General features: G+C 53.5%; 1 protein-coding gene and 1 pseudogene across 4 annotated transcripts in view; both read left to right on the top strand.

The window, feature by feature from the left end:
* CLSTN1 (calsyntenin 1) overlaps nucleotides 1–27,611 on the top strand; it is a 55,374-nt gene that overhangs the window by 23,739 nt on the left and 4,024 nt on the right. Inside the window, exons 3-15 of one of the 4 annotated variants that reach the window (XM_053921951.1) lie at nucleotides 8,832–8,861; nucleotides 10,030–10,228; nucleotides 11,537–11,745; nucleotides 12,927–13,076; nucleotides 13,188–13,373; nucleotides 15,723–15,971; nucleotides 16,269–16,390; nucleotides 20,313–20,475; nucleotides 23,686–23,742; nucleotides 24,928–25,085; nucleotides 26,193–26,341; nucleotides 26,607–26,833; nucleotides 27,342–27,512. In XM_053921951.1, coding sequence (XP_053777926.1) covers nucleotides 8,832–8,861; nucleotides 10,030–10,228; nucleotides 11,537–11,745; nucleotides 12,927–13,076; nucleotides 13,188–13,373; nucleotides 15,723–15,971; nucleotides 16,269–16,390; nucleotides 20,313–20,475; nucleotides 23,686–23,742; nucleotides 24,928–25,085; nucleotides 26,193–26,341; nucleotides 26,607–26,833; nucleotides 27,342–27,512 — 2,070 coding nt within the window. The remainder of the gene's footprint in view (nucleotides 1–8,831; nucleotides 8,862–10,029; nucleotides 10,229–11,536; nucleotides 11,746–12,926; nucleotides 13,077–13,187; nucleotides 13,374–15,722; nucleotides 15,972–16,268; nucleotides 16,391–20,312; nucleotides 20,476–23,685; nucleotides 23,743–24,927; nucleotides 25,086–26,192; nucleotides 26,342–26,606; nucleotides 26,834–27,341; nucleotides 27,513–27,611) is intronic. The other 3 variants (XM_053921953.1, XM_053921952.2, XM_053921954.1) reach the window with 3 other exon arrangements.
* Nucleotides 22,477–22,572, top strand: LOC112299673 (small nucleolar RNA U13; annotated as a pseudogene).

Here is a 27,611-nt window from a genome sequence, read left to right as displayed (position 1 = left end):
AGGGTGCTGCAGGTGCTGCAGGTTCGTGAGAGGCGAGGACCCGGGTGATTGCAGCTCCAGGTCTTCCTTGCGCCACCTCGGCTTCAGTTACCTGCAAAGATTTATTGGAAAACGTCGAGCAGTCTTTATAGAGAAATCCTTTGGCTTAGATTTTACTTTCTTTTAAGATTTCTTTTTTAAAGATTTTATTTATTTATTTTTAGAGAGAGGGGAAGGGAAGGAGAGAGGGAGAGAAACATTAATGTGTGGTTGCCTCTTGCACACCCCCTACTGGGGACCTGGCCCACAACCCAGGCATGTGCCCTGACTGGGAATCGAACCAGCGACCCTGTGGTTCGTAGGCCTGCACTCAATCCACTGAGCTACACCAGCCAGGGCAGATTTCACTTTCAATACGTTTTTAAAGTGGAGGTACTTCATAGGATTGTGACCTGATGGCAGTGACAGATCTGGGGTCGCTTGCACATTCTCTGCTCTGCTGGCGTGTAACGGCACGTTGCCCGTGTCAGAGCGGCTCTTGCTTTAGTTGTGTCCAAAGTAACTTCCCCGACGGGCGGGGAGCTGGGCCCTGTCACCTCTTCTTTGCCTCAGAGTCACAGTCGACATTGTGAAGTCGATTTTTTTAAAGTATTTATTTATGTTTTTAGAGAGAGGGGAGGGAGCGAGAAAGTGAAGGACAGAGACATTGGTGTGAGAGAGAAACATCAATCGGTTGCCTGTTGCATGCACCCTGACTGGGCACCAAAGCTGCGACCCGGGTGTGTGCCCTGACCCAACGGGAATCGAACCCGAGATCCTCCGCTTTGCGGGAAGACGCTTAACCAACTGAGCCCCGCTGGTCAGGGTGTGAGTTGATTTTTAAAAAGTGGTTGTTAGGTGATAGTTTTCCAGGACAGAACTTCTCACGTTAGCGTGTGCTGTTTGCCTAGGGACCGATAGGAAAAATTCAGCTACCTCATATAGGTCAGATGGCCCAGTAATTTCACTGCATGTAAATTGAGGGACACGAATGTGTTTCTGAAGAGCTATTTGAGCAATAAATTTGTTCTTCTTTCTCTACGAGTGCCACATCCTGTTGTCAGGAAAACCACCAGAGAGCCGGCTTGAGCTGTTGGGGCAGTGGTTTTGCCTGTTGGTGGGTTTTGGAGAGAGATCCGATGGGGCGGACTGTGGACCGTGGAGCACTCTGGGCTGGGAGCACACACGTGGTGTCTGTCTCGTAGCCGAAGGGGTTTCCTGATGTTCCCGCCTTCCTCCGAATTTGAGATCATTTTTAGCATTGCATGTGGGTTTCCTCTGGAACGAACTAGATGTCTGAGCGTTTGTGTGTAGCCACCCCCACCCCGTGTGCCGTGTGCCGAGTTTAGTTGTCACCTACGTTCCTCTCTGTGGGAGTGACATTCGGTGCTGTGTGAGTCATTTGGATAGGATTATCAGCTTGTGTGTTGGAGCAGACGTACACATTCCTGGCATTTCAGGCATTTTCGGGTCTGCGGTCCTGGGGTTCACGCCAAGGCCAGTGCCTGGGACTGGTCGACACCCTGTGGATATTGTCGGAGGAACGAGTGAGTTGCCCGGGATCACACAGCTCACAGGTGGTGGGGCCGCGTCCCGGCCAGGCCGTGGACTCCAGCCGCGATTCGCAGGTTCTCTGGGTCAGCTCTCATGACGCCACCTTCAAAACATCACAAACATCTGGCTGGCAGTCTTGCCCCATCCCGGGAGTGTGGGTAACCACCGGAGATTACTTGTCAGGCGTCTGAAATAAATACGTGGGCGACGCCGGTCGCTTAGTCACCCCAGCGCGTTGTAAACTGCCGCTTCATCAGACCTTCGCGTCGAGGGCACAGGGCCGACTCCAGACTGTTTCTTAGGGTGAAACAGGAGAATAGTCTTGGTATTTGTCAGGTAGTGAAGGAAATTAAAATGACTGAATTTCTTTTTAAGATTTTATTTATTTTCAGAGAGAGGGGAGGGAGGGAGAGAAACAGTGATGTGCGAGAGAAACATCATTTGGTTGCCTCTCATGCCCCCCTCCCTCCAACCAGGGACCTGGCCCGCAACCCAGGCATGTGCCCTGACTGGGAATCGAACAGGCGACCTTTTGGTTCACAGGCCGGTGTTCGATCCACTGAACCACACCAGCCAGGGAAAAATGACTAGATTTCTTACCCAGTCCCTTTCCCTTAATCGCTAAAAGCCTGGGTGAAGGTGGGTAGGAAATTTTGTTGTCCATTGTGTGTTTCTGACGGGGAGTGAAAAGCCCGAACCCCTTCCAGGGGCCATGTTGTTGCCTGTTTGGACCATCGTCCCTTCCTCATTGCCCGTGTCAGATGCCGGACACGCCACCTTGTCAGCCCCCCCTTTTTTGGCTCTTCTTTGCAGAAGGTGGTTTTATCCCAGCATCCTTTTCTGCTTCCCCAGACCGAGTACAGAGACTTTATTTTTAAGATTAGCTCCACAGTTACGGTAGAAAGAGACTCCGCAGAAATTACAGGGCAAGAACGGGGACTTCCTTCTCGTTGCTGGTCAACTAGAACCAACTCTGAGCCCTTTCTCCATGTTCTCTGTGACGTGTGTGACCTGGGCCCTGAGGGCGGCCGGTGGGGCCCACCTCGGCGCACCACCATCGCCCAGTGTGGCCTTTCCCGCGTGTGCGGCAGGCCGAGGCTGTGTTTGTGGCGATGCACTGGATTTGTTTGGTTAAGCCACGTGAAGTTGCCAGTCTTATATTTGAAACTATCAAAATATAAGGCAGTAATCAGCTGAGTAGCAGTTTGAAGCGAGTGTCTGAATATTAGGACAGAAATATCATATTAGTAGTTACTGACTGGGGTAAGCTCGTTTTGGGTGCAGTTGCCTCCAGGAAAGGTCTGGGATCCATAATCGTTCAACGTCAGCACCTGGGCCAGGTCTCTGGAGAACACGAGAAGCATAAATATTGGCCCTTGTTTGCAAAGCACTGATGGGGTGGGCAGTCCAAACCAGCACTGACAGTGCCGGCCCCAGGTACTGGGAGGCTTCTCATTCGGCGCCCCGTGAGAGGGGCCGCACACAGGGTGGACGGGAGGGCACTAAAGGCGGGGGAGTGCCCCCGCAGGCCGGGGAATGGACACGGGCAGTGGAGGTGGGGCCTGGCAGGGCTTCCGAAGCGCCAGGTGAATAGCTCGCCTGAGTGGTAAGTGGCGTGGAGGAGCAGAGGGTTGGGAGTCAGCCTGCGGTCACATGGTTCTGCTGTGGAGCGGGATAGACGGGATGTGGCCGCGCATGGGCAGCACACCAATGCTGGGTTCAGACCCCCTGGGGCCCGGACACCCAGTGCAGATTCCGAGTGGAGGCTAAGAAACCCGGAGCAGCCAGTGGGGCTTCAGAGCAGCCTGCAGCCTGCAGCCTGCCCGCACCGGGACCACCAGGCGGCGCTGGTTAGAACCACAGACATCTGGGCTCCCAGAGCCACCAAGTCAGAGCTTCTGCAGGCGGGCTGGGTGTCCTGGAAAATCACGTTTTGAACAAACTTCCCAGGCAGCTCTTGGCACTGAACTCGGAGAGCCAGTGCCGCACTCAGTGAGGAGCCGGGGGTGACGTAGCCCGTGGGTTGTGGCGCGGGGGCTGTGAGCGTGCTCCCTGTTGGGGGTGTGTGCTTTGCTGCTGTGAGGCTTCCGTGCTTGAGAGACTGTGCTGCTGAGAGCCACCTGTGAGCTGTCCCCGAAACCAGCGTGGACCAGTCACCAGAAATAAGCCTCAGCCTGAGGTCCAGCTGGTGAGCGTGGGCACCAAGGCTGAGTAAAGGGAAGTGGGTTGGGGATGAGAGCTTCCTTAGAAGGGACCAGTGTACCGGCTGCTTGCTGCTCAGCGGGTGTTGGTTCTCCCTGGTACCCGATTGGTGGGTCTATGACCAGTTGCCCCGCCTTCCCCAGCCACAGGTGTGCACGACCCAGGCCTTGCCACCAGGTGCGCTCTCCCTGGGATGTGCGTGTTGAACAGAGGGACAGGGGCTGAGGCCGGCTGCGGTTGCATTCTGTCTGTCCGGGCCAGCTTGCTCGCTAGATCCTGGTTACTGGAGCTGCCTTGGGTTCTGGCTGTTTCCAGGCCCCTTTCTCTGGCCTGCAGTCAATTCTGCGAGTTCGGAATGGCCTTTCCGTGACGTCCCTTTGGCCTGGGTGAGCTGAAATGCCTCTCTGTTGCTCGCAGCCAGAGCACCTAGTGTCCGAGCCAGCCTAGTGACCTTTACTAGGGGTGCAGCGCAGGGCAGGGTGGCCTGAGGGGGGGACTGTAGGCTTGGCGGCAGAGACACCGAGGTTATTTTCAGGTTTGGAAGAAGGCTTAGAAAGATGCAAAACCAGCCTGAAGCCCAGGCTTCCTTAGAGGGACAGGTGAGGAAAGTGAAGGCTAGATGCTGTCAGCCGAGGGCCCTGGACATCACTTTGGGTGCCAAGAAGTCAAATCTATGGTGTGTTGGGTTCATCCATGATTACTCTTTTATGATTTGCTTTTTAAAAATGCTGAAGTGAAGTTTCTCTGATGACGGGTGTCTTAGATGACCCTGGGGGACTGAGGGGGAGAGGCGGGAAAGGTTTGGTCTGTCCCAAGGCTTGCAGGTAGCTGGAGAGGTCGCCTGGGAACCCTGGGGGGTGTTTCCCACGTGGTGGGAGGGGGTTTAGGTAGGCTTTCCTAGCAGAGCAGGCACCCGTGGTCCACGCTGAGTGGGAGGGGCCGGGCAGGAAGAGAACAGAGTGTGGCAGGTGGCGCTGAAAGGCCTTCCCGGCACAGGCTGAGAGAGGGTGAGTCCAGGTGAGGACTGAGGACCAAAGGGGTGGGATGCACCCCCGCAGGCAGGGAGTTGCCCAGCTGCGACCCTGTGTCATCGATGTGTATAGCTGCACACAGGGAAGCAGCCTGCACATGTGACTGCGTCGGGGACGGCGGAGAGAGGGAAGAGGGATAGGTCAGTGACAGCTGTGAAGTTTGAAATCAGCTGCTGGGACAGTGGGGCGGCACTGACAGAAGCGGGTCCCTGTGCGGGGCGGGGAGAGTGAGGCTCGTCGTTCGTCGCTCGAGAGGCAGCAGGAACTGCCTGTGAGCACCTCTAGGATCCGCGGGGAAGGCCGTCGGCTGTGTGCAGTCAGGTTGAAGAGCACACCTCTCTCTGTCAGAGGTGCCTGGTGAATTCCGCAGGGATGAAGCAGTCTGATATGTATGGTATATACGTATATACCATACATATATTCGTATGGTATACAAGTACATCTGAAGCGAGACGTTGGACAAGTGAAGCAGGCTCCGGACACCCGCCTTCCTCCTAAGCCGCTCTTTCTGTCTCTGCCTCGTCCCCTGAAGGTCCCCAAAGGCCGGGGAGTTACTCTTTCCCTTCCCTGATCCAGTCGGGTACAAAGCCCTGCTCCTCCTCCTGAAGGTCCCGTGTCATCCAGAGGAGCCGCCTTGGTTCAGCCTGGTCAGGTTTTGCCTCCTCCCTTCCCCTGGCTGCGCTCCGAGTCGCCTCCTGCTTTCGTGTCAGGGTCCTGGGTGGGGTGAGGAGATGGGCCCACCACAGGGGGGCACTGGCTGGTTTGCAGGTGACGGCTCGGCGGTGACATGTGGGTCTCGCAGCCGGTGCAGGAAGCCCGTGCTGCCCCAGCTGTGCGGGTGACCCCCTGGCGCGGTGGCTCCTAAGGGCCCAGCCTGCCTGGCGATGTGAGAAGTGCCCGTGGACTTGAGGCACCCGGATCTGCGGTGCAGCCCGTTCGAGGAGCCAGCAGTGTGATCAGGGACGTGTGGAAAGACACCAGTGTGTGTTTCTTTTGCTCTCACTGTGAACAGACCCGGTCTTTCAGAGAGCCACCTGGAAATACATAATGAGTGTCCAGATAATTCATATTCTATTTCTGAATCCTCACCCAAGGATATTTTAGAAATTGATTTTTAGAGAGGTTGGGGGGGAGAGGTAAAAGAGGGAAACAGCGATGTGAAAGAGAAACCTATTGCTTGCCTGCCATAGGCGCCCCAACTGGGAATTGAACCTACAACCTTGTGTACAGGCTGATGCTCCAGCCAACTGAGCCACCCGGCCAGGCCCAAATAGTTCATATTCTCATATTTGATGATACCTTTGAGGCGCCATTCCTTCAAAACTTGTAGTACAGATGCAGGTTTCAAGCTACAGGACAAATCCCCCTCCTCCCTCCAGACCTTCCTCCCAAGGCTCTGCCAACGTGCAGTTTTTCGCTCACAATCCCACAGCCTGGGCCTTGCGTTGAAAACATAGCCTAGATCTGACCACTTGTGTCCACCCCGTGCCCCTGGTTCTGGCCTGCAGCACCTCCCCCTGGGATCACCCCAGTAACCGTCTTTGCCGCTTTGCCGTCTGAGAGGCTGATTCTCAGCACAGCAGCCAGATGGAGTCTTTCGGAATATAAGAAATGTGTGTACTTTTCTGCTCAGAACTCTCCAGCCATTTCCTCCTCACCTGGAGGACAAGCTGCAATTCTTGTAGTAGCCAGAGTAGGTTAGGTTAGGGCTCTGACCTCATCTCCTGTCCTCCCCTTTGCTCGGCCAGGCTGGGCCCCGGCTGCCTCCGGGCCTTTGCACTCCCTGCTCCCTCTCTGAAATTCTACGCCGGTGACCATGTTCCTTTAGTTTCTTCCGGTTTCTCCTCAGGTGTTGTCTTATCCATGAACCCTTCCTGGAACACCCCGAAGCACAAAAGCAAAGCATGCCACCGCCTTCCCACACTCCACGTCCTGCCTCCCCTCCTCCCAGGGTGAGACCTCGAAGGAGAGATGTGGGGAGTTGAGTCTCTCAACAAAGGGTTCCACTCCTCACAGAAACACCTCAAGGGTGCTGCCTGAGTGACGAGTGTCGTTGGCCCCTTTCTCAGCAACGGCGGCATCACCACCGTGCGCCGCCCTGCGCAGTGGCCCTCGTCAGGAAAGCCCTCGGCACCCCACCAGTTTGCCAGCTCAGGTCACACGGCCGCCTCACTGGTCCCTTCTCAGAGCAGTAAACTCCGAGGTGACACTGAGAGGTTTTCTCCGAGTCAAAGATGGGCAACTCGACTCACTTTGAAACGTATCATGCGGTGCCGTTATACCCCCGAGTGCGTAAACATAGTGCAGTGAATCCGCACGTTCTGGGGGCAGACCTGTCCGCACCCGGCCCTTCTGCCCATAGCTGTGTCTCGGGAGCTGTGCTCAGCAGGCTTCTCTGTGGAGGGCCGGACAGCAGGGGTTCTGGCTCTGTGGCCCCCGTTGTCTCTTTGGCAGCGAGACTCCCCTTTGCCACCGTCGTGGGAAAGCAGCCCTTGACAGCGCATAATCCAGCATCGTGTTCCAGTAAAACTTCGCTCACAGACACTAAAAATTGAATTTCACATAATTTCCCTGTGCCACCATGTAGTGTTTATAAAAGATAAAAGTGATTGTTAGCATGCAGGTGGTTCAAAACCGTGACGCAGGTAGAGCCGGCCCACGGGCCCCAGGCAACCTGCCCGACGGCGGCCGCAGCGCCCCCGGTGGCGGTGGGGAGCTCTGGTGTCTGCATCCTCCCCTCGGGAGCTCCTAGGCCCCTGCGGCTGCTGAAAGGCGGCCAGTGCGACGGAGGACCTGGGTTTTTAATACTTAATTTTAACGTGAACTTTAATTCAATTAGACACAGCCCCATGTGGCTGGCGGCTTCGGCGGTGGCCAGCCCAGATCCAGAGAGACATGTGGGTGCAGCAGGACCGCGGACAGAAAGACCTGTCACGTCTTGTTCTTGTTCGTTGACAGCAGAGACCAATGGCTGCGGTCATGGCAGACGCTGTCGAGGGCCTGCTTCGTGCCGGGCGGCGTGGAGTGCTCCGCCGGGTCAGCTCCGCGGCTCTCACTCAGGTCGCAGAGAAGCGACTGTGCTCTCGCCCGCACGCCGTCCGGGACGACGACTGGTCTTAGATGCGCAGGCTGGGTGAGAAGGCAGGACACAAACGTTTTATCCACGCGGTTGCATTTTTCAGACCTTAAAAACAAGCAAAACGAAGCAACACTATTCAGGATATACAAATATATGGTAGTAAAACCATTAAAAACAAAAAGCAAGGGGATTCAGGCCATGATGCCTCTGGGTGGGGAGAAGGTGCCCGGTGCGGCCACACTGAGCGGGGGCAGCCCTGCCCTCGGGGGTGGTCCTGGGCCAGGTAAGCACGGCCGGGTGGGCATGGCGGGCTGGTGTTTCCACGCAGTAATGATGGTGGCCGTTGTGGCGTCGCTGCCGTTAGTGTTGAGTCTGGTTTCAGTTCCCACTTACGCAGGTGTTCCTTTCAAAGAGGTGTTTCTGTTTGTTGCCTGGGTTGCGTTAGAGCCAAGATTAGATTAGAAAACAGTTATGTATTCAGCTCGAGAACAGAGGATTAAAATAAAGCCCATGGCTCCAACTGTTTGTGTCACTGATCTGACGATGAATTGAATGGTACCGGACTGACCACAAGAACCGGTACTGAAAATGACAGTCTGAAAAGTGGGAAGGACAAATAGGTGTACGTCTAAATTGTTATCATTAAAGTGTTCATTTAACACCCTAACACACCTGAGGGGTCGTGAAACTCTCTCGGCGTCTCAAGGGCAGGTCAGTGTGGTTTCGGAAGGAAATCCCGCGGGAGGCGGTGGTAAGTAGGAGCGGGAGCGGTTGTGTGGCCGGAGGTCCAGGTGTGCGGTAGCAGCCCCAGCAGGCAGCTCCGGAGCTGATTGTTCGGTTGTGCCCGGCTTTTCCGTGTAAGATGTGCATCTTTGACGTTTTTCCTTATTGTTCTGTCTTCGTTCTTTCCTGCATTACTGACATGGGTTTATCTTTTCTCCCTTCAGAGAGTTTTGAGGTGACAGTCACCGCAGAAGGTGATAAGGGGTTCTTTCTATCCCTCTTACGAATATTAACCCACTAACTTTGTCTGTAAAATTGGGAATCAGCCCTTAAACAGAAGAAGCTGCCATGTTCTTTTGCCCCCTTTTATTCTCCTACTTTGTTTCTATTTTTAAATATATCGATGGAAATTGTATGTAACCAAACCCCTGGCTAGAAATATCTGGAAATCAGACATCCATTTGAACTGTGTGGGTAACGTTGTACATTTTTTCTTAATTGAACTTAAGAGACTGAGTAACCATTTCCTATCAGTTGTATATAAATTGGGAAGAGTTCTAGCATATTTTTACGTGGAATACATTTTGTGAAGTTTTCTATGCAATCAGAACATTTACATCTGTTCTCCCATGGGCAAGAACGGAAACCCAGATTTAACCCCTCGCCGAGCTGGTAAGCCAGCGAAGAGGCACTTACATTCCCAGGCAGGCTCCCTTTCCAGGTCTGGCAGGATAGAGTCCGAGACGAGGGCAGTCCAGCACATCTCTCTGCGTAAAGGACACTGCGTCTTACTGGTAGACACTAGCTGTTGAAATGGATGCCTGAAAAGTTGGTATTTCTACCTCTCGTTCAGTAGTTTGCTTTGATTCCCTAATTTTAGCCAGGCTCATTGCACAGGAAGACTTGTTTCTGCTGATTTTTTTTTGACAGACTTGTCTATAATTTTGGTGCTGAACCTGTACCTCACGCTGCTTCTTCTCTCGACACCTAACTGTGCATTTTCTAGCCTCCTCTCTGGTCCAAACCAGCACAGCTGCCCAGCTGCCCCCAGGGGCCGGGGCAGTCTCTCGTTGTGGCCAGGCCTGGGCTGCTTGCTAACGAGCTCACTTTGACCCTGGAGCTGTCCTAAGTTCTCCTGTGAAATGCCTGTCTATATTTCCTCTTTCTCTCTTTTGTATTCCTGCATGAATGGATGCAAAGTTAAACAAGTTGCTTGGAAAGCCAAAACATGCTTCTTTTTACTAAAGCCCCAGAACTGACCCTGTTACAAAGCCCGGTGCCCCTGCTTTGTCCACAGACCCTCTGAACCCCTGGCTGCCGAGTTGTTGTCCTTGATTTTCTTTGGGGGGTGGGGGGAGGGAACTGATTCTGCAGATGGTGCTTGTGGCAACCGTTCTCACCTGCGCTGCTCCGACTTCCCAGGTGAGATTTGCGGATTTAAAATCCACGGGCAGAACGTCCCCTTCGACGCGGTGGTGGTGGATAAGTCCACCGGCGAGGGACTGATTCGCTCCAAAGAGAAGCTGGACTGTGAGCTGCAGAAAGACTACACGTTCACCATCCAGGCCTACGACTGCGGGAGGGGCCCCGGCGGCAGCGCCAGCGCGAAGAAGTCCCACAAGTAAGTAGGCAGGCTGGGCGGAGGGTGTGCGAAGATGGGGCGGGCTCAGTGACCGTGAGGCCCCGCCCCCAGGACCTCTCGCTCTGTTGAAACAGAAGACAGTGTTCCCTGGCTCCCAGCCAGGACCGGGCGCGTAGTAGTTGCTGAGTAACTGAATGCAAGGGATTTTATCCCACCAGATACTCTAGTCAAGGAACCCAGGCCCCGCAGTGAAAATCGGAAAGTCTGCTTTGTCCCTAGGAAGATGTTTTGTAGTTACGTTTATCTTTGGTCTGTAAATTCTGGGGGCGCAAAATTCGCTGGAGCTGGTGGAAGAAGGCTGAGGGCGGTGCCCCTCCTGGATGCTCAGGTCTCGCCGCTGGGGAGGACCGCTGGCGAAATGGGGGCGCTCTGGGCGAGGCAGGGTCTGGAATGGAGGTCGTCCCCTGCCCCTGCTCTGCCCTTCGGCATCGGGCAGGTTTGACTTTGTTGAGTCTCAGTTTCTACGTGGACTTGGGAAGGAGAGGCCCATGGGTGAGATGATGTCACGTTGCCATCGTGAGGGTCCGGGTGGTCGGTGGTGGGGGGCAGGGGGTCTCGGTGAACGTTGGGGTGCCGAGTGCCAGTGAAGCACTCCTGCTACCTTGTACACACCGCTGTCTGTGCAAACGGCCTTCCTTCAGGCAGGGACCTTGTCCGCTTCAGACCACGCCCCACCCAGCAGCCCTCCAGACTGCGGTTTTCTGTCTTGGGAGCCTGGTCTGACGACGCCTTAATTTTCTCATCCCCGAGCTGCGAGGTGGAACCTGGCAGCACGGGGTTCACCGGGCAGGGCAACACCGAGGTCCCGAGTTGTTGGATTGACACCAGGCCATGTCCCAGCCTTGGGTCCCTGATGGTCTCTGTCCCTTGGAGGCTGGACAGGACTAGTTTCCCGGCTCCCATCTCTTTCTCACCCCTTCTTCCTTTGGCTTTCGTTGCTTCTGAGGTCTGCAACAAAGTATTTTTAACTTTGTGACTAGACAGCTCTCAGATGTCTGGGATCGTTTTATCTCGCTGCTGCGTGGCATGTCCCCCGTTGTCAAAGAAGCTCCTGAGATCCTCTTTCCGTGACTGCGCTCTTAGCTGCTGCCCTATTCCTCGGACCTCCGAGAACCCACCCAAATTCCTGCTTTAACTTCTGTTGTCTCTGCGCTCAATTAAGAACAGCAAATTGTTTAATTTTATCTTCACCATAAAATTTAATGAAAGATACCAGAAAGGCAGGGCAGATTTTGGGGGGGGGGCGGATAAGAAGCAAACCGAGCGCATGGCCTTGTCCTCTTCCAGAGCCACGGTCCACATCCAGGTGAACGACGTGAACGAGTACGCGCCTGTGTTCAAGGAGAAGTCCTACCAGGCGGCGGCCGTCGAGGGCAGGCGGTACGAGAGCATCCTGCGGGTGGAGGCCGTGGACGCAGACTGCTCCCCGCAGTTCAGCCAGATCTGCAGCTACGAAATTGTCACTCCGAATGTGCCCTTCACTGTCGACAAAGACGGTGAGAACAGGGCCGAGGGTCCCGTACCCAGGGGCAGTCAGGGCAGGCCGTCCTGCAGATGGGGGACGTGGGCCATCCAGGCGGGTGGAGCGAAATGCCCCAGCCTGGGCGGCTTTAACAACAGATACTTATGTCTCACAGTTGTGGGGGCTGGGAAGGCCGAGATCAGGGTGTTGGCCCATTTAGGGTCCCTCGAGGGCCTGCTTCCTGGCTTTCTGCATCCTCCTATGGTGGGGAGACAGGGCACTTTGGTCTCCAGCTCTTCCAATGAGGACACTAGTTCCAGTGCGGGGGCCCCCCTCATTGCTTCACCTAAACCTAAGTTCCCCCAGGGGCCCCGCTGCCTCATACCGTCACACTGAGGGTTGGGACTACATTATGAATGTCGGGGCCCAGGAACGTTCCGTCCGTAGCGGAAACCTAATGAGCTGTGTTTGTTTTGTGGTCAAGGTTTTCCTCTGCCCCTTCTTCCTTTCCCATCAAACTAGTAAGAATCCCCTGCCTAACCTGTTACTGTCCCCCCTCACCCTTCTGTCAGTGTGCATCCAGAGAAGGTGGACCTTTCATTGGTCCCGCTCTCTGTTCTCCAGTAGACTTGGGTCCTCTGCCCGTTCTTGAAGGTGAAGGTTTATACCTTACTGCCAGCTCCCCTCCCTCCTCAGTAATGGAACAGAATCTAGAGTTTAACTTCATGAGGTTATGGCTTCCCAGTGATACAGTGTCTCCACTTTTAACGCACAGTCCAGGGTCTTTGCTAAAATCATGTTCAAGGCAAACACTTTGCAGACACCTGTACTCATGGTCGAAAGTAGGCTTTTCTTCTAGTGGGTAGGGGAGGAAATCTCTAGCTAATAAAGTAAATCGTCCAGCAAGAACTATTTAACACAGCTTGATCTCGTATTTAATACTTGGAGAACTTGAATTATCTTGCCTTTTTTATTCTTTTATATGTACATGTTAAAATAAATATAAAAACAAAAACCGTCTGTGAGAATAAATGGAGCGAACTGTGTGGGCCCTCGGAGGTGGGGCCGGTGTCGCGTGTGCTCAGGAAAGCCAGGTTGCTGCCGCCCCAGGTGCAGGCTGGTTCCCCGGCCAGTGCGCACTCGTGTTTCGGCAGAGGACAGCGGCGGTGCGGGCCAGCGTGGGCTTGGGTTCTCACTGTTGTTCCCCCCCGGAAGGTTATATAAAGAACACAGAGAAGCTGAAGTACGGGAAGGAGCACCAGTACAAACTGACGGTCACCGCCTACGACTGCGGGAAGAAAAGAGCGGCGGAGGATGTGCTGGTGAAGATCAGCATCAAGCCCACCTGCACCCCCGGCTGGCAAGGTGAGCTCCATTCTCATCTCTGCGCTTGCCCCTGTTCTCAAAATCCGAGCGGCACAGCGACCTAATGCATGCGTTTCCTCCTCCTCCCCTCGGACTTGCGGGCCGCTGCAGGATGGAGCGACAGGGTGGAGTACGAGCCGGGCACCGGCGCGCTGGCCCTCTTCCCCAACCTGCACCTGGAGACGTGCGGCGAGTCGGTGGTCTCAGTGCAGGCGACGGTGGAGCTGGAGACCAGCCACATAGGGAAGGGCTGCGACCGCGACACCTACTCAGAGAAGTCCCTGCACCGGCTCTGCGGTAAGGAGTCCTGCAGTTCTCAGCAGGCAGCAGCGACCCTCGCGTGGCAGGTGGGAGTGTGTGTGTGTGCCGGTGCGTGATCACGTTCTGATGCGGCTGCCACCGCCCCACCGGCTAAGTGTCATACTGGATGGTTTTCAGGGGTGCGTGGCCCCATGAAAGTCTCCAAGGCATTATGTGTATGTGCATTTTTAAGAACTACTGATGTGGCCCTGGCTGGTTTGGCTCAGTAGGTTGAGCTCCGGCCTGTGAACCAAAAGGTTGCAGGTTCGATTCCCAGTCAGGGCACATGCCTGGGTTGCGGACCAGGTCCCCAGTTGGGGATGTGTGAGAGGCAACCAATCAATGTTTCTCTCGAACATTGGTGTTTCTCTCCCTCTCTACCTCTCTCCCTTCCCTTCTCTCTAAGGAAAAGTAAAATAAATACATAAAATCTTTAAAAAAGAGAGAACCACTGATTTGAAGACAGTATTTCTTGGAGATATACTGAGAATCATCAAAATAGAAATTACATAGGTGGAGGGAGTTTTAAATGGAACGAGACGTTTACTTAAGGACTGAGGGGAAAACTGCAGGTCGTGCGGTAGCTGTCGGCAAACGTGAGGGAGGAAATCCAGACTGGACCCGCCACCTTGCATCTGGTTTCCATAGACGGCAGACCACAGGCTCTGTGTGCGGCGGCTGAGAGGCAGGCTCCCTGTCTCCACCGTCAGCTGGGGAACGTCTTCTCTTTTATCTCCGTGTGAGGTGTGGACGCCTCTCTTGGAAATGCTGTTCCTTGGCTGGTGATAAGGTGCCAGTAACTTCGACGGCCTCTTCCTAAGCCGAGGGCCTTCTGTGTCTCGGGAGCTCCGCAGCGTCAGCTCTGCAGGGAGCGTCGCCCGACGCCCGCCTGCCTTCTCACTGGCCTGCCCACGGCAGTTCGGGCTAGACAGCGGCGTCCGTGTGTGACTGGGAATGGTGGCGTTGTGAAAAAGCAGAAGGGGAAAGGACGTGCTCTGCTGGCCCGTCCCAGCGATGAGTGCGCTCGGGTGTCTCCCAGCGCCGAGTCCCGATTGCGTGACCGCGCACCTAGTGCATGTGAGTAAGCGGTCTGGCGTGCCTTCCACTTTAAACTGCGTGTGTGGGGATAATGTAGAAAACTTACTTTCTCCTAATGCCGTTTTTATGCTATTAAATGAACGTTTTCTCAGCAGAACAGTTTAAGGGCAGGGAGAACGGGAAGAATTCCACATTCCGGCATTTACTGTGATGTCGTTCCACATGAGTTACCTCACATAATCTTCCCGCCTGGCCTGCGGAGAAGGTGGTGTTGACCTCGCTTTCGCAGAGGAACAATGGAGGCCGAGGGAGGCTGAGTCGCTCGCCCAAGGCCACACTTGGAGGAAGCGGCAGAGCTGGGGTCTGGACTGAGGTTGGATGTCACGCGAGAGACCAGCTCGTTCTGGCTAAATCATGCTGCTCCTGGGAATTGAGACGTCAAGGACCAGCAACTGGGAGAGCTCGCAAAGTCTTCTGCAGACAAAAAAAATTTTTATCCTCACCCAAGGACATGCTTATTGATTCTAGAGAGAGGGGAAGGGAGGGAGAGAAACATTGATGTGAGAGAGAAACATCAATCAGTTGCTTCTCATACGTGCCCCCAGCTGGGGAACAACCCGCAACCCAGGCATGTGCCCTGACCGGGAATCAAACCTGTGACCTTTCGGTTTACGGGACAATGCCCAACCAACTGAGCCACAGGAGCCAGGGCTGACAAATTTTTTTAAAAATTGAGCTTTTCATTATGTAAAATAGTAAATTTTTCATGCTTTTTTTGGCATAGTAATTCCATTTCTGGGAATTTGTTCTGCGGGAATAATCATGGAGACATGCGAAGGTGCTCCTCAAGGCGAGGTTTGTCCTGGGAGAAAATGTGCAACAGCCTCAGTCCCCCAGGGAGGTCAGCTCGGTACACGAGGGTGCAGCGGCCCGATGAGATGGGAGTCGGGTGTTTTCGGTTGGGCTGTAGAAGCGTGTGGATGGGCACGTGTGTGCGCGTGTGTGCCCAGGGCTCCGCTTTTATAACACGTGCATGTTCGTAAAGGACGGGAAGCGCTTAGACGCAAATGTTCATTGTAGATTACAGGTAATGCTGCTGCTTCTCTTCCTAGCTTTTAAAAAAAACCTCATGCTTATCATTTAGGAATTTTCCTGGTAATAAAAACCCTTCTTTTGTGAAAAGTGAAGTGCATCCAGCAAGCTGTACGAGCCCCAAGACAAGGACAGTGTGTCGCGTGGTTGTGCGAGGCTGCTGTGCCCTTCGGGCTCTTGGCACACTGCCTACCAAGTGTTGCTGTGCTGTTTCAGGTGCTGCAGCTGGCACCGCCGAGCTGCTCCCCTCCCCGAGCGGCTCCCTGAACTGGACCATTGGCCTCCCCACCGACAACGGCCACGACAGTGACCAGGTCTTCGAGTTCAATGGCACGCAGGCCGTCAGGATCCCCGATGGCGTCGTTTCCGTCAACCCGAAAGAGCCTTTTACAGTCTCCGTGTGGATGAGGCACGGGCCCCTTGGCAGGAGGAAGGAGACGATTCTGTGCAGCTCAGACAGAACAGGTTAGCGTTGCTGGGAAGGGGGGTGCTTCCGTGGCCCCAGAGGCTCCCAGGGGCTGGTTGGTGACGTGGGTGGTTCTGTGTTTTACACCAGGGCGCCCTGTTCTCAGCATGGCGCCCTGATCTTTGGGCTTTCGACAGTAAATCCCACATATGCTGGTTTCTAAACTCTGTCTTGGCCCAACTAGGGAATTCGTTTACGCTGATAAAGCCGTGTCTTCAAAATCCATTAAAGAAATAGCTTTTAGTTCTCCTTCGGGTCTTAAGTTGGCAATTTACCAGTCGCATTTCTCTTTGCAGACATGAACCGGCACCATTATTCCCTGTTTGTCCACGGCTGTCGGTTTATTTTCCTCCTCCGTCAGGACCCTTCGGGAGAGCAGAAGTACAAACCTGCAGAATTCCACTGGAAGTTGACTCAGGTGAGTGCGTAGGAGGCTCACCGATTCTGCTCTTTTTGGAGAAAGAAACGAGTTGGGGCAACCTTGCATGGGCCTGGCGACTTCTGGGCAGTGTATACTTTTTAAAACATTTTTAATAATTGTTGACACTATTACAGATGCCCACAAGTCCCCCTCTACCACCCCTCCTTGCTGGGCAGAGTATACCTGTGATTTTACGATTTCTGTGGCTGTGGGTCTTAGTACAGCAAACTAAATCCATTGAACTCCTTCCCACTGAAAGCCTAAGTAAGGGTTTTTTTTTTAATGTATATGTCTTTTATACATAAAATATTAAAGAAATCATATCTTTAAATTCAAAAGACTGTGTTATAATTTACTGAAAAAGCAGCCCTTGCTTAAAAACTGGGATTGACACCCTTGCATTTATTGACTCATTATTTAAGGCTTTCCCTCCCAGATGGTGCCAGGGAGCCCCAGGGGCCTCAGCAAACGCAGGGGTGGCGCCGAGGGGTGGCTAATATTTTCCAGGAGCCAGTGATCTCGACCTCTTTCAGATGGCACGGGCACTGCGAGCTCATGGGAGCTCGCAGTTTTAATATCGCTCACACGACGTGCTTTTTGACAAAGTCATGTCTTTGCAAAGCTGCCTTCCCGGCTGTTGCTGTGAGAAAAAGCAAGTATCGCATGAACAAAATGGACTTGTTACAGGAAACGAGGGGACGCGGAAGATGGAGAAAGCCTTTTCATTAAAATCTCAGCAGATCATTTCTTGGCTTGGTTTGGGGTGGGGACAAGAAGGAGACCTTTGGCCTTCGCTTGATTTTTTTTTCCTCATGGAGTAAGTGGGCAAGAGCTAATAACATGCGCCTGTAGTTAATGTCGGAAATGACAGTGTCTGAAACCGTCCCAAGGTAGACAGGTGAGAGCGTGAATGCGAAGGGAGAAAAGCCCATGGTCGTGGAGAGAGGAGGGGACCGTCCGGTTGGCTGCATTCATCTCTTACAGAGGAAATTTCTGGTTATGTGGATCATTTCTTTCGTAGAAACTTTCATCTTAAAATGTTTCAAGAAACTAAAGAAAGGTAAAGTCCAGAAGAAAATTGTTTTGCCCCACAGGTAAACATTTTAGGTACAGTTCCTTTACCGCAACCGTAGTCTGTACTTACATATTTAGTGTCTTCTGGGTACATTTTTTAGAACTCTGTTGTGGGAAATGTCAGTGTCTCCCTGTGCGTGTGCAGAAGGAGACGGACGAGTGTAAGGAGCAGCCCGCACATCCGTGGCTCTCAGCTCTTGGCCGGGCTCGTTTCATTGTCCCTGCCCACAGCTAACAACTGTCATCGCCCCCTGGACAGCTGCTTAGTGAATTCTGAGCAGACCCCAGTACGGCACTTGGTTCTGTGTGGAGGTAATGGACTGCGTATCTCTGAGTGATAAGCGCAATCACAGTACTTTTTCACACTTTAAAAGTCCTAACGATTCTTTCAGTTAGAGAGAGACAAATACAATAGGATTTCACTTTTTCGTGTAATCTAAAAAATAGAAACGAACAAAATAAACTCATAGATACAGAGAACATTTTGATGGTTGCCAGATGGGAGGGGGCGTGAGGGCTGGATAAAAACGGGGAGGAATTAAGATGTGCAAATTGCCGTCCTGGGGACGTGAAGCACAGCAGAGAGAGTAACGGTCGATGATGTCGTGATGACTGTGTGGTGCGTGGTGGGCACTGGGCTTACTGGGGTGACCACTCTGACTGCAGTAAGTTAATGTCTAATCACTGTTGTACTCCTGCGACGAGCACAATATCGAATGCCAGCTGTCATTGAAAAATAAAAAAGTCATTGTAAAAAATTAACAGCTTGCCCTGGCTGGTGTGGCTCAGTGGCTTGAGCGCCGGCCTGCAAACTGAAAGGTCGCTGGTTTGATTCCCAGGCAGGACACGTGCCTGAGTTGCAGGCCAGGTCCCCAGGTGGGGGTGTGCAAGAGAAAACCTAGCAATGTTTCTGTCCCTCTCTGTCTCCCTCCCTTCCCCGCTCTCTAAAAATAAATAAATAAAATATTTTTAAAAAATTAATAGCTCCTTAATCGTCAGATATCCAGTGTTCAAATTTCAGACCATCTCATACGTGGTTTTGTGTTCACAGTTTGTTTGTTTGAATCAGTGTCCGAATAAGGGGTCATACATTATGAGTGGTTGATGTGCCTTTTGAGTTGATTTTTTTCTATAGAATTTCCTTTTCCCTCTTGGAATTTATTTGGTGACGGAATCAGGCTTTTGTCCTGTAGTTTCCAGCGGTTTGGGTTTGGCGAAGTGCATCCCTGTGGTGCCGTTCATCACGCCCCCTGCCCGTGCACCTGTAACACGACAGTGGGGTCTGACAGCCGATCGGACTCGGCTGGCACATCCCTGGCCGTGAGCTCTGTGTCCGGTCGCTTCTCTTCCCGCAGTGCAAGCAGGTGGATGCTCAGTGCCCCCTGGCACTCTGCGTCTCTGCTCCCGGGCACTGCAGAAAGCACGTTCCCAGGACTGGGTCATAGGGACGAGAATTCCTGAGTTCTTACACGTTGTCTGAATAGTTTGTGGCTTTTACGCTAAGCGCCACTTTAGCTGGATATAAAATCTCTGGCTCACATTTAAGATTTCGAAGAACAGAAAATCTCTCCGTTGTCTTCTGACATAAAATGTTGCTGCTAAAATCTGGCGACAGTCTGATTTTCTTTCCCTTATAAACGCTTGGTCTTTAGCTTGGATGACCAGAGGCGGTCTTTCTTTTCTGAGTCAGTTAATTTCATGCGTGTGTCTGGGTTGTTTTGGGTCTGTTTTCCCAGATATGTGGTATGTTCTTTTTGTACGTACTTGGAGACATTTTGGTCTTTCAAGAAAATTGTTGTTATTGTTAAAGTTTCGGTGTTGTCTTCCATTGTGGTGGCTTGCTCCTCCCCTTTTGTTAATGTTCTTTTCCTGCTTCTCTGTCTGCCCCTTCCTGTTTAATTCCTTCCTCGGTGTTGTCAGCTCGTTTCTGAGCTGCTCTAATTATGAACTATGTTCATTTATACTTTGCGTCACTTTCTTAACGTCTTTTATTTATACTTTCTTAAAGATTTTATTTATTTATTTTTAGAGAGAGGGGAAGGGAGGGGAAAAAGGGAGAGAAACACTGATGTGCGAGAGAAACATCAGTCGGTGCCCCAGGCCTGTGCCCTGTCCCACTGCGCCACCCAGTCAGGGCCTCCTATCTAACATCTTGTAGCAGGCTCTGAGTATGTTATCCTTTTTTCTCTTCGGTGGGCATGCCCTTCAGGTATGCTTTCATTATCCGAACGGAAGGGGGCCTGGGAGTCTGCAGACCCCTGTCCTCACCAACAGCCGGGAGCTCCATGGATACGCCAGTTCACAACAGGAAAGGAACTCAGGGCCGTCTGCGTTCACGCCCCTGTTTATGTAGACCATCAACTTGGAATTGGGAAAGAAAATGCACGTAGTACCGTGTGCCGCCTTCTGAGACTGGAGGTGTTTGCAGTTTGATTCAGAAGAGGAAAGGCCAGTGGTCAGGCAACAGCAGGCGGGGGCAGGTGGGGGGGGGGGAGGGGCGTCCTTTCTGCCGATACAGGACTTTCCTGGTGTCACTCTCAGCAGAAGAGAGCTGGCAGCTCCTGATGTGGGGGCCCTGTCAGACGATGAGTGAGCAGTGCCCTGTGGCCTGACATACCCTAGGACGGCAGTGTGGCCTCGGCCCTTTTGGGTGAGATGTGGTTGGGTGGGGATGTATTTTGCTGTTAGATGCTTTTTAAAAAAAAGTCTTTTCCTTTCTAGGAAGATACATGTTCCTTATGGGCGACTTGCTCTCCATGTCCTGCTGTCCTGCCATCGTTGTCGGTCTCTGGATGAGAGGGGAGGTGGACATCGGGGCTCTAACCCTTCCCTCCACCTCCCGCAGGTCTGCGACGAGAAATGGCATCACTATGTCCTCAACGTGGAAATCCCGACGGTCACTCTCTATGTGGACGGGCTTTCCCACGAGCCCTTCTCTGTGATTGAGGATCACCCGCTTCATCCTTCCAAGATCGAGACTCAGCTCGTGGTCGGGGCTTGCTGGCAAGGTAACAGTCATGGACACCGCTCCCCTCCTTCCCTCGTCCCTTTTCCTGGGCAGAGCCGTTCTGGGGGCGTGGCCAAAGCTGTAGGAGCCCACTAAAGTCGTGTTTAAGGACTGGCTTGCGCCAGCACCTTTCCTGGGAACCGCGGAGGGGGCGCTGCACAGCGGAGAGTGCAGCCGAGGAACGTCTTACAAATTAATCAGTTTGTTGAAGAGTTTATGAAGATGAGGAGGCGACGGCCCTGCACGGGAGCGTGAGTACGCTTCGGCCCAGAGGGCTCTTAAGGAGCCTTTAGCACTTGACAGCGAGGTGGGGACACCTCCGGCGAATGCTACGTTGGGAGGGGTCTGCGGACCTGTCTGCGAAGGACCAGGGGCGGCTGTGATGACAGCTGCCAGGGCAACAGTGCCGTTTATGTGTGCTTTCTAAGTGCTGATCCCCCTGCGAATTTGTCTCGTTAACCCTTATTACAAGTCTGCAGGGCAGAAGCTACTGCTCTCCCTATTTTACAGTGGAAGACACGGAGGCTCTGAGAAGCAGCGAGCCTTGTTCCTGGCTGGCCACGGTGGCCAGCGTGCCCAGGGCCAGAGCCCTGACCCCCAGAGCAGGGGCTTTAGCCTCTTTGCGCCATTGAGCTGTCCCCAGGGTATTCCTTATTAATCTATAAAATAAAATGCCCAGGGCTTCAAAGGTAATGGAGTAAATTGAGATACAGTTAGCACAGTACGAACAGACTACACGTGTGACACGTGAACACCTGTGCTGCTTTGGCAACCGATGAAGAGCAGGTGCCCTGACCAGTGTGGCTCAGTGGCTTGGTCATTGTCCTGCAAAATGAAAGGTTGCCAGGTCGATTCCTGGTCAGGGCACAGGCCTGGGTTGTGGGTTTGGTACCCGGCTGGGGCTCATGTGAGGGGTGACCAAAGAGTGTTTCTCTCACATCGATGTTTCTCTCCCTCTCTGTCTCTCCCGTCCCTTCTCTCTAAAAACAAATAAATAATAAAATCTTTAAAAAACAAAACAAAGACGAAGAGCAGTCCTTAGCAGCCAGTTTGCTACCTGCCATGACGTCAGAGCAGCAAGGGACTTTATGATGATTCTGTGATGTCTCCAGCAGTGTGACGTGAGAGGAAAATACCAGTGACCTCTCCTGGCGACAGAGTTGCAGTTCCTGCTAATACTGCTGTGGCTTGTGACTGACCATTTACAATCAAAGGAAAACTAAATTTCAGAAGTTAGTGGAAATAAGCATGTAATTTTTCCCATCCAAGTTCAGGGGCTCCTCAGTCCATGCTCGAGGTTCATGGGCCCCACATTCGCCCTTGCACTTGACCTGTGTTGGGTCATGTCAGGGTGCCACCATCACTACAGGTACCTGCTCAGTAGATCTTTTTATTTCCTCTCTACCGGAAACATTGCACCATGGATCAGATGAGAAATTTGTGAAAGAGCCTTAATTCCTAAGACAGCGTTGATGCTTTTCGGAGATTTGAATTTCATAACTTTCCTGCAGATCTTTTGAAGTTTAGTTTTGATTTTTAGAGGGAAGGGAGGGAGAGAGAGAGAGAAAAATCAATCAGTTGCCTCGCGTGTGCCCAGTGTGGGGACTGAACCTGCAACCCCGGTGTGTGCTCTGACCAGGAATTGAACCGGGGGCCTTTCGGTTTGCGGGACAACGTTCAACCAGCTGAGTCCCTCCAGCTGGGCCTCCTGCAGATCCTTTCAAATGAAAAGGAATAAGACAGTGATTAGAGTGAATCTCTTCGGCTAATTCCCGCATTTAATTTTGATGACAGTTCATCTGTGAGCAAGTGGAATGCAGAGACCACGGGATGAGGAAGAAATTATTAGGGAAGCAGGAATTTTTTAGTTGCTGTTGTTAAATTTTCAGTTCAGATTTGCTTCCCAAATTAAAAAAAAATAGTTCCAATACGTTATTTTTAAGATGAAAATATAAGTGCAAACCGAAATGTTATTTTACATTTATGGCTTGCGTTAAAATAGACCACATCATAAGTGTGACGATTGGGGGTTCACGCTCTTCTGTGACATGTGCCCCCCATAGCCTTGTTACCACATTGGCACATTACCCGTCTGACATGAAAAATAAATAATTAAATAAATAATTTTAAAAATAAAATAAAATGGACCCCATGTCCCACCCTACCTGCCTATACTGCCTTGGTCCCTGATCACGTCACAACAATGCTGCTGCCATCAAAATGGCAATTTTCACCTCAGTCCCCAACATCCTCAGCCAGAAAAATCTGCGTCAATTTCCAGACGAGACACAAATTCTGAAAAATGTAATTGACAGGGAGGAAGGTCTTCATTCTTCCTTTCAGAGGCTTTGAAGCCCCTCCCTTCCAGATTCAGCACCAAGAGCCTGGCTGAGTGGTGGAGGAGGCCCAGGAGCTGTGGGTGCTCCAGGCCTCCCCTGCCCCCGACCCCCCTTGCCCCCAGTGCCTCCCAGGCTACCGTGCATGGGAGCAGGGCCTTGGGGTGTGGGGGCAGTGAGAGCAGACAGCTCCCCCCCGCAGCAGGATGCTTAGGCCACCAGACCCGGAGCTCCGGGAGCTGTGGCTGGTCAGAGCCCCTGGCCCACCACGTGGGATGGCCTGTCTCCTGGGTGAATTCCTTAACCTCGGACTCCCCCTTCCTGGTTGGAGAAAGGGGTTGAAAATGCCTTCTTTTCCCTGTCACTTAGAGATTAAAGTCTAGACCGATGTGAACTTGTTTTGAGCTTTCAAAAAAGACGTACTTTTCCAAGCTTGCTGTCCTCCAGCCTGTGGCCGCGTACGTGTCCCCGTTGGGAAGGACAGCACTGGGGGCTGGCCAGGGGGTCCCTGCACCTAGCCCATCTGTGTGGTTGGCATGAGCGTGGCCCTGGGGTGTCTGGCCCAAGGCCAGGGTTGAGGAGACAAGTCAGTGCACCTGCTTTGATCCGTTTTATTTCGGGTCCAACCTGCGTTTGGGCTGGGAGGACGTGAGCAGGTGGGGTAGAGAAGCGTGAGGTGGTAAAGACCCTTCTGGGCAAGGGTGCTCAAGGACAGGTTTACTTCCAGGTGGAGCATGTCCCCTTGGGGGACATGAGGGGAATTTTTCTCTCTGAGTTCTGTATTTGGTAGCTTTTCAAGACTGACGTTCAGGGTCCAATTTGAAAAGCCTAACCTCGTGGTCCTTCTCTGTTGTCTTTGTCTTGCTTCCCTACAGAGAACTCAGGAGTCGAAAGTGACAATGAAACTGAGCCTCTGCCTGTGGCCTCCGCAGGTCGCTGGATTTTTCCCTACGGTTCACTGTTGTGTTTCTGTTGCGTTTCATTTACATACGAGACACCGGTTCATCCCACATTTTGCATGAAAGGCCCAAATTGCATTTTGGTCCCTGACACCATCTCAGCTGCTGCTTTGCATTATTCACCCCGCCCCCCTCATTGCTTCATAGGGTTTCCCTTTCCTGTCCCTTCTGATCCCAACTAAAGTGAGCAAATGATGCCTCGCTGCAGTGCACTGGTGGGACTTGATTCCTCTCACCAAGTTTCACCCTGCTCCCGCTGCCTGAGGCTTGCTGCGGAATCTCCTGGGCCAGGATGGGGGCATGTCCTGGTCCTCAGGTGGCTGAACCCTGAGGCAGGAGAAGATTCGGTCCCAGATACTCTTAACATGACTGCTACTGAATTTTAAACGTGTTTCTTAGATATCTCCATCCCTAGCGATAACTTGTAGTGTCTAGTGTCCTTCTCAGGAACGAGAGCTGAGGCCGAAAATTGGCCTCGTCCCCCTCGTCAGCGTAAGGCCAAGGTGCAGTTTCACGCGGGCTGTGGTCTCTTAGGGCCCGGTTCCGGGTTTCTGTGTTCCTTCTAACACCTCACGTCCCAGGCACTCTCCATAGTAGGAGACGGGTGTGGTAGCACTGGACACCGTGGCCCCTGGAGGGCCCGATCTGAGGCTTGTCATTGTGGGGGGTGGGTATTGTGAGCATCCCCTTTCTCTAGCTAGTTGTGCTGTATAGGTTCACCCCGAGTTTGCACACATCCCCGAGCATGCTCAGGAAAAGCAGCCCAGAGTGTGAACCAGCTAGATGACAAGACGGGTTGAAGAGGCTGGTGCTAGTAGGTTATGTCACTTGTGCCCTTGGTGACAGGTGTGGGCCTGGCCACCCTTACCAGCGAGTGGCCAGATGTGTGGGGACACTCATGGGACCTCTAGGCTTCCAGGCTTCGGGTGAGGGACCCCGAGTCCTCTCTTCTCCAGGCCACATGCATGGTCACAAACGGTGTGATTTCTTCATTGCGCGTCCACGTAGATCGCCGGGCTAACAGGGTGCCATCTGAACTAACCCGCATGTCCATCCATCGAGCTGCCACCATCGGTAACACTGTGTTGAGAAATGAAGCGGGAGGCTCTGGGCTGCACCCCTAACCGCCTGCCGTCTCCCTCCCACCGTGTCCCAAAGGTGGTGACCTGCACATGACCCAGTTTTTCCAAGGTGACCTGGCTGGCCTGACGATCCGTTCGGGGAAACTCACAGACAAGAAGGTGATCGACTGTCTATATACCTGCAAGGAGGGGCTGGACCTGCCTGTCCCTGAAGACGGCGGCAGAGGAGTGAAGGTAACGCTGGCATCCGCCTGCACAGCATTCGCAGCCCTGGGCAGTGGGCACGGGGTTGATCTGTGACTTTTCCTGAGCTGTCTTCACTCCCGACACCTCTGACACAGAATGTGTGGGGTTTTTCCCTCGTGCCAGCGCATCCCCCAGCTCTCTAGACACCAGCCCTCCAGGTGTCCCTCAGTTCCATTCTGACGCCACCTGGATTCAGCTTCAGACCCTGCAGGTCAAGGGCTCAGTCCCACCATGCTACTGCCAGTGGATGCTGAGGTGGCAGCTGCAAGAATCTGGGCCCTGGGTTACCTGCTCTTCTGTCGGACTTGGCTGTGAAGTTGGGGGTTCCCATGATCTCTACACCCTCTCCCTTTTTAGGAGCAACAATTTGCTAGAACTGCTCAGAAAACACTTCACTTACTTTGCCAGTTTATTGTAAAGGGTAGAGCTCAGGAAAAACCGAACGGAGGAGGTGCACAGGGCAAGGAATGGGGGCTGGCACATGAGGCTTCCTCGCCCTGCCCAGGCACGCCACCCTCCCAGCCCCTTCTGTGCTCAGCAGCTGCAGCGCCCAAGCCTTGTGGTTCATGGAGGTCTCATGTAGGCGTGATTGATTAAGTCATTGGCCATTGCTGATCAACTCCATCTGCAGCCCCTCCTTGTCCCCATAGCTCGGGGGGTGGGGCTGGATGTTCCAACACTGGTCACAGGGTTGGTTCCTCTGGCAACCAGCTCCCGTTCTGAAACTACCTAGGAACCCCCCGCCCCCACCAAGAATCCCCTCATTCACCAAACTCTGGGGTGATTGGAAGGGACTTACTACGAGTAATAAAAGATGCTCGTGTCACTCAGGAAATTCTAGGGTTGCCGGAGCTCTGGGCCAGGAGCCAGGGGCAGAGACCGAAGGTGCATTGCGTGTACCACAGACAGGTTTGCGCCTCTGGGCTGCCGTTGCGGGAACAGGGTCTCGGCCCCCAGAATTGCATGCATTTTCTTCTCCATGTCACAACTGAAATCAGTCCCCAGCTCACGTCCTCTTTGCCAAAGCGTTTGCAATTTCAGCCTCTTGCAGTGGGAACCTTATCCCTCTCCTCTCCCCGTTGGGCACGATTTCAGATCCAAGCCAACCCCAGCCAGTCGGTGTTGACCTTGGAGGGAGAGGACGTGGGGGAGGTGGAGAAGGCCCTGCAGCACGTCGCCTACCTGAACTCCCGGCAGTTCCCCACCCCCGGGATCCGGAGACTCAGGCTCACCAGCGTGGTCAGGTACGTGCGATTCTCAGCAGCGAGCCTGTCTGTGCTCGCTGGCCCCTGAGAATCTGAGAAGAAAATGTGTGTATTTAGGTTTCTCAGGCAGCCCAGACTCTGGTAAGGAAAAGAGAGCCAGGAAGGTAGAATGATGTTTGTTAATAATGTTTGGCAGCACGTTCTGGGAGTGGCCGCTGTCCTGTATATTGGTGGCATCCCTTGCGTGTGCTGTCTCCGCGTGCCTCTCAGAGCCCTGGCCTTCTGCTCCCTCCCCTGTCGGCAGGTGTGGCAACGAGGCTGCCTGCATCGCAGTGCCCCCAGTAGACGGCTCCGTGATGGTTTTGCAGCCGGAGGAGCCCAAGATCAGCCTGAGTGGCGTCCACCACTTTGCGCGAGCAGCGTCCGAGTTCGAGAGCTCGGAGGGGGTTTTCCTTTTCCCTGAGCTGCGCATCATTAGCACCATCACGAGAGAGGTGGAGCCCGACGGGGAGGGGGACGAGGACCCCACAGGTAACAGCCCCTTTGCCTGGGATGGTCACCTTGCCTTGGCTTGCAGCTGGGCGGCCGAGAGAGCCTTGTGCTGCGGCCCACATCCTGGGCCGCCCCTCGGGCAGTTTGGGAGGTTTGAGTGTTTAGATGCTTCTGAAGTCTGACCTGAGGGCAGAGCTCATTACAATTTTTGGAAACCCACCGGGAGGGTCCTTCCACTTTCTGGCTTGATGGTCCGAATCGCAGAGCCCTGAGGAGGCAGCCGGGACGGACTGTTGCAGGGAACGCTGTCACTCTGCTGTGCCTGGGCCGCGCCTCTGCTGGCCGGTCAGCCCTGGGAGGACAGGCCTTCCCAATGCTGGTCCTCCTAGACACATAAAGTACCCGCTTTCTTGGAAGTGCCTCTCCTGTGCCCCTGTCATTGGTCCTTAAAAGGACTCTGAGTTGGAGGATGGGCCTGCAAACTGCCCAGCGTGACCCTGCCCTGGGCCCACGGCCGATATGATTTCCGGTTGGGCTGTTTTTGCAGTTCAAGAGTCCTTGGTGTCTGAGGAGATCGTGCACGACCTGGACACCTGCGAGGTGACAGTGGAGGGGGAGGAGCTGAACCCTGAGCAGGAGAGCCTGGAGGTGGACGCAGCCCGCCTGCAGCCCAAGGGCATGGAAGTGAGCCACTCTGACCTGGGCGTGACCTTCACAGGTGAGCGGCCGCAGCACCCATTGGGCCACTGGGCCGGTGGCAGCCTGAGCCCTGCCTCTGCCTTGTGCCCCAGGACCTGGAGAGTGTCCTGGGGGAGGT

The sequence above is a fragment of the Desmodus rotundus genome, chromosome 3 (assembly GCF_022682495.2).
Source record: "Desmodus rotundus isolate HL8 chromosome 3, HLdesRot8A.1, whole genome shotgun sequence".
Classification (NCBI taxonomy): Eukaryota; Metazoa; Chordata; class Mammalia; order Chiroptera; family Phyllostomidae; genus Desmodus; species Desmodus rotundus.
The sequence above is the reverse complement of the archived record's forward strand: the minus strand, read 5'-3'. Positions and strand labels throughout refer to the sequence as shown.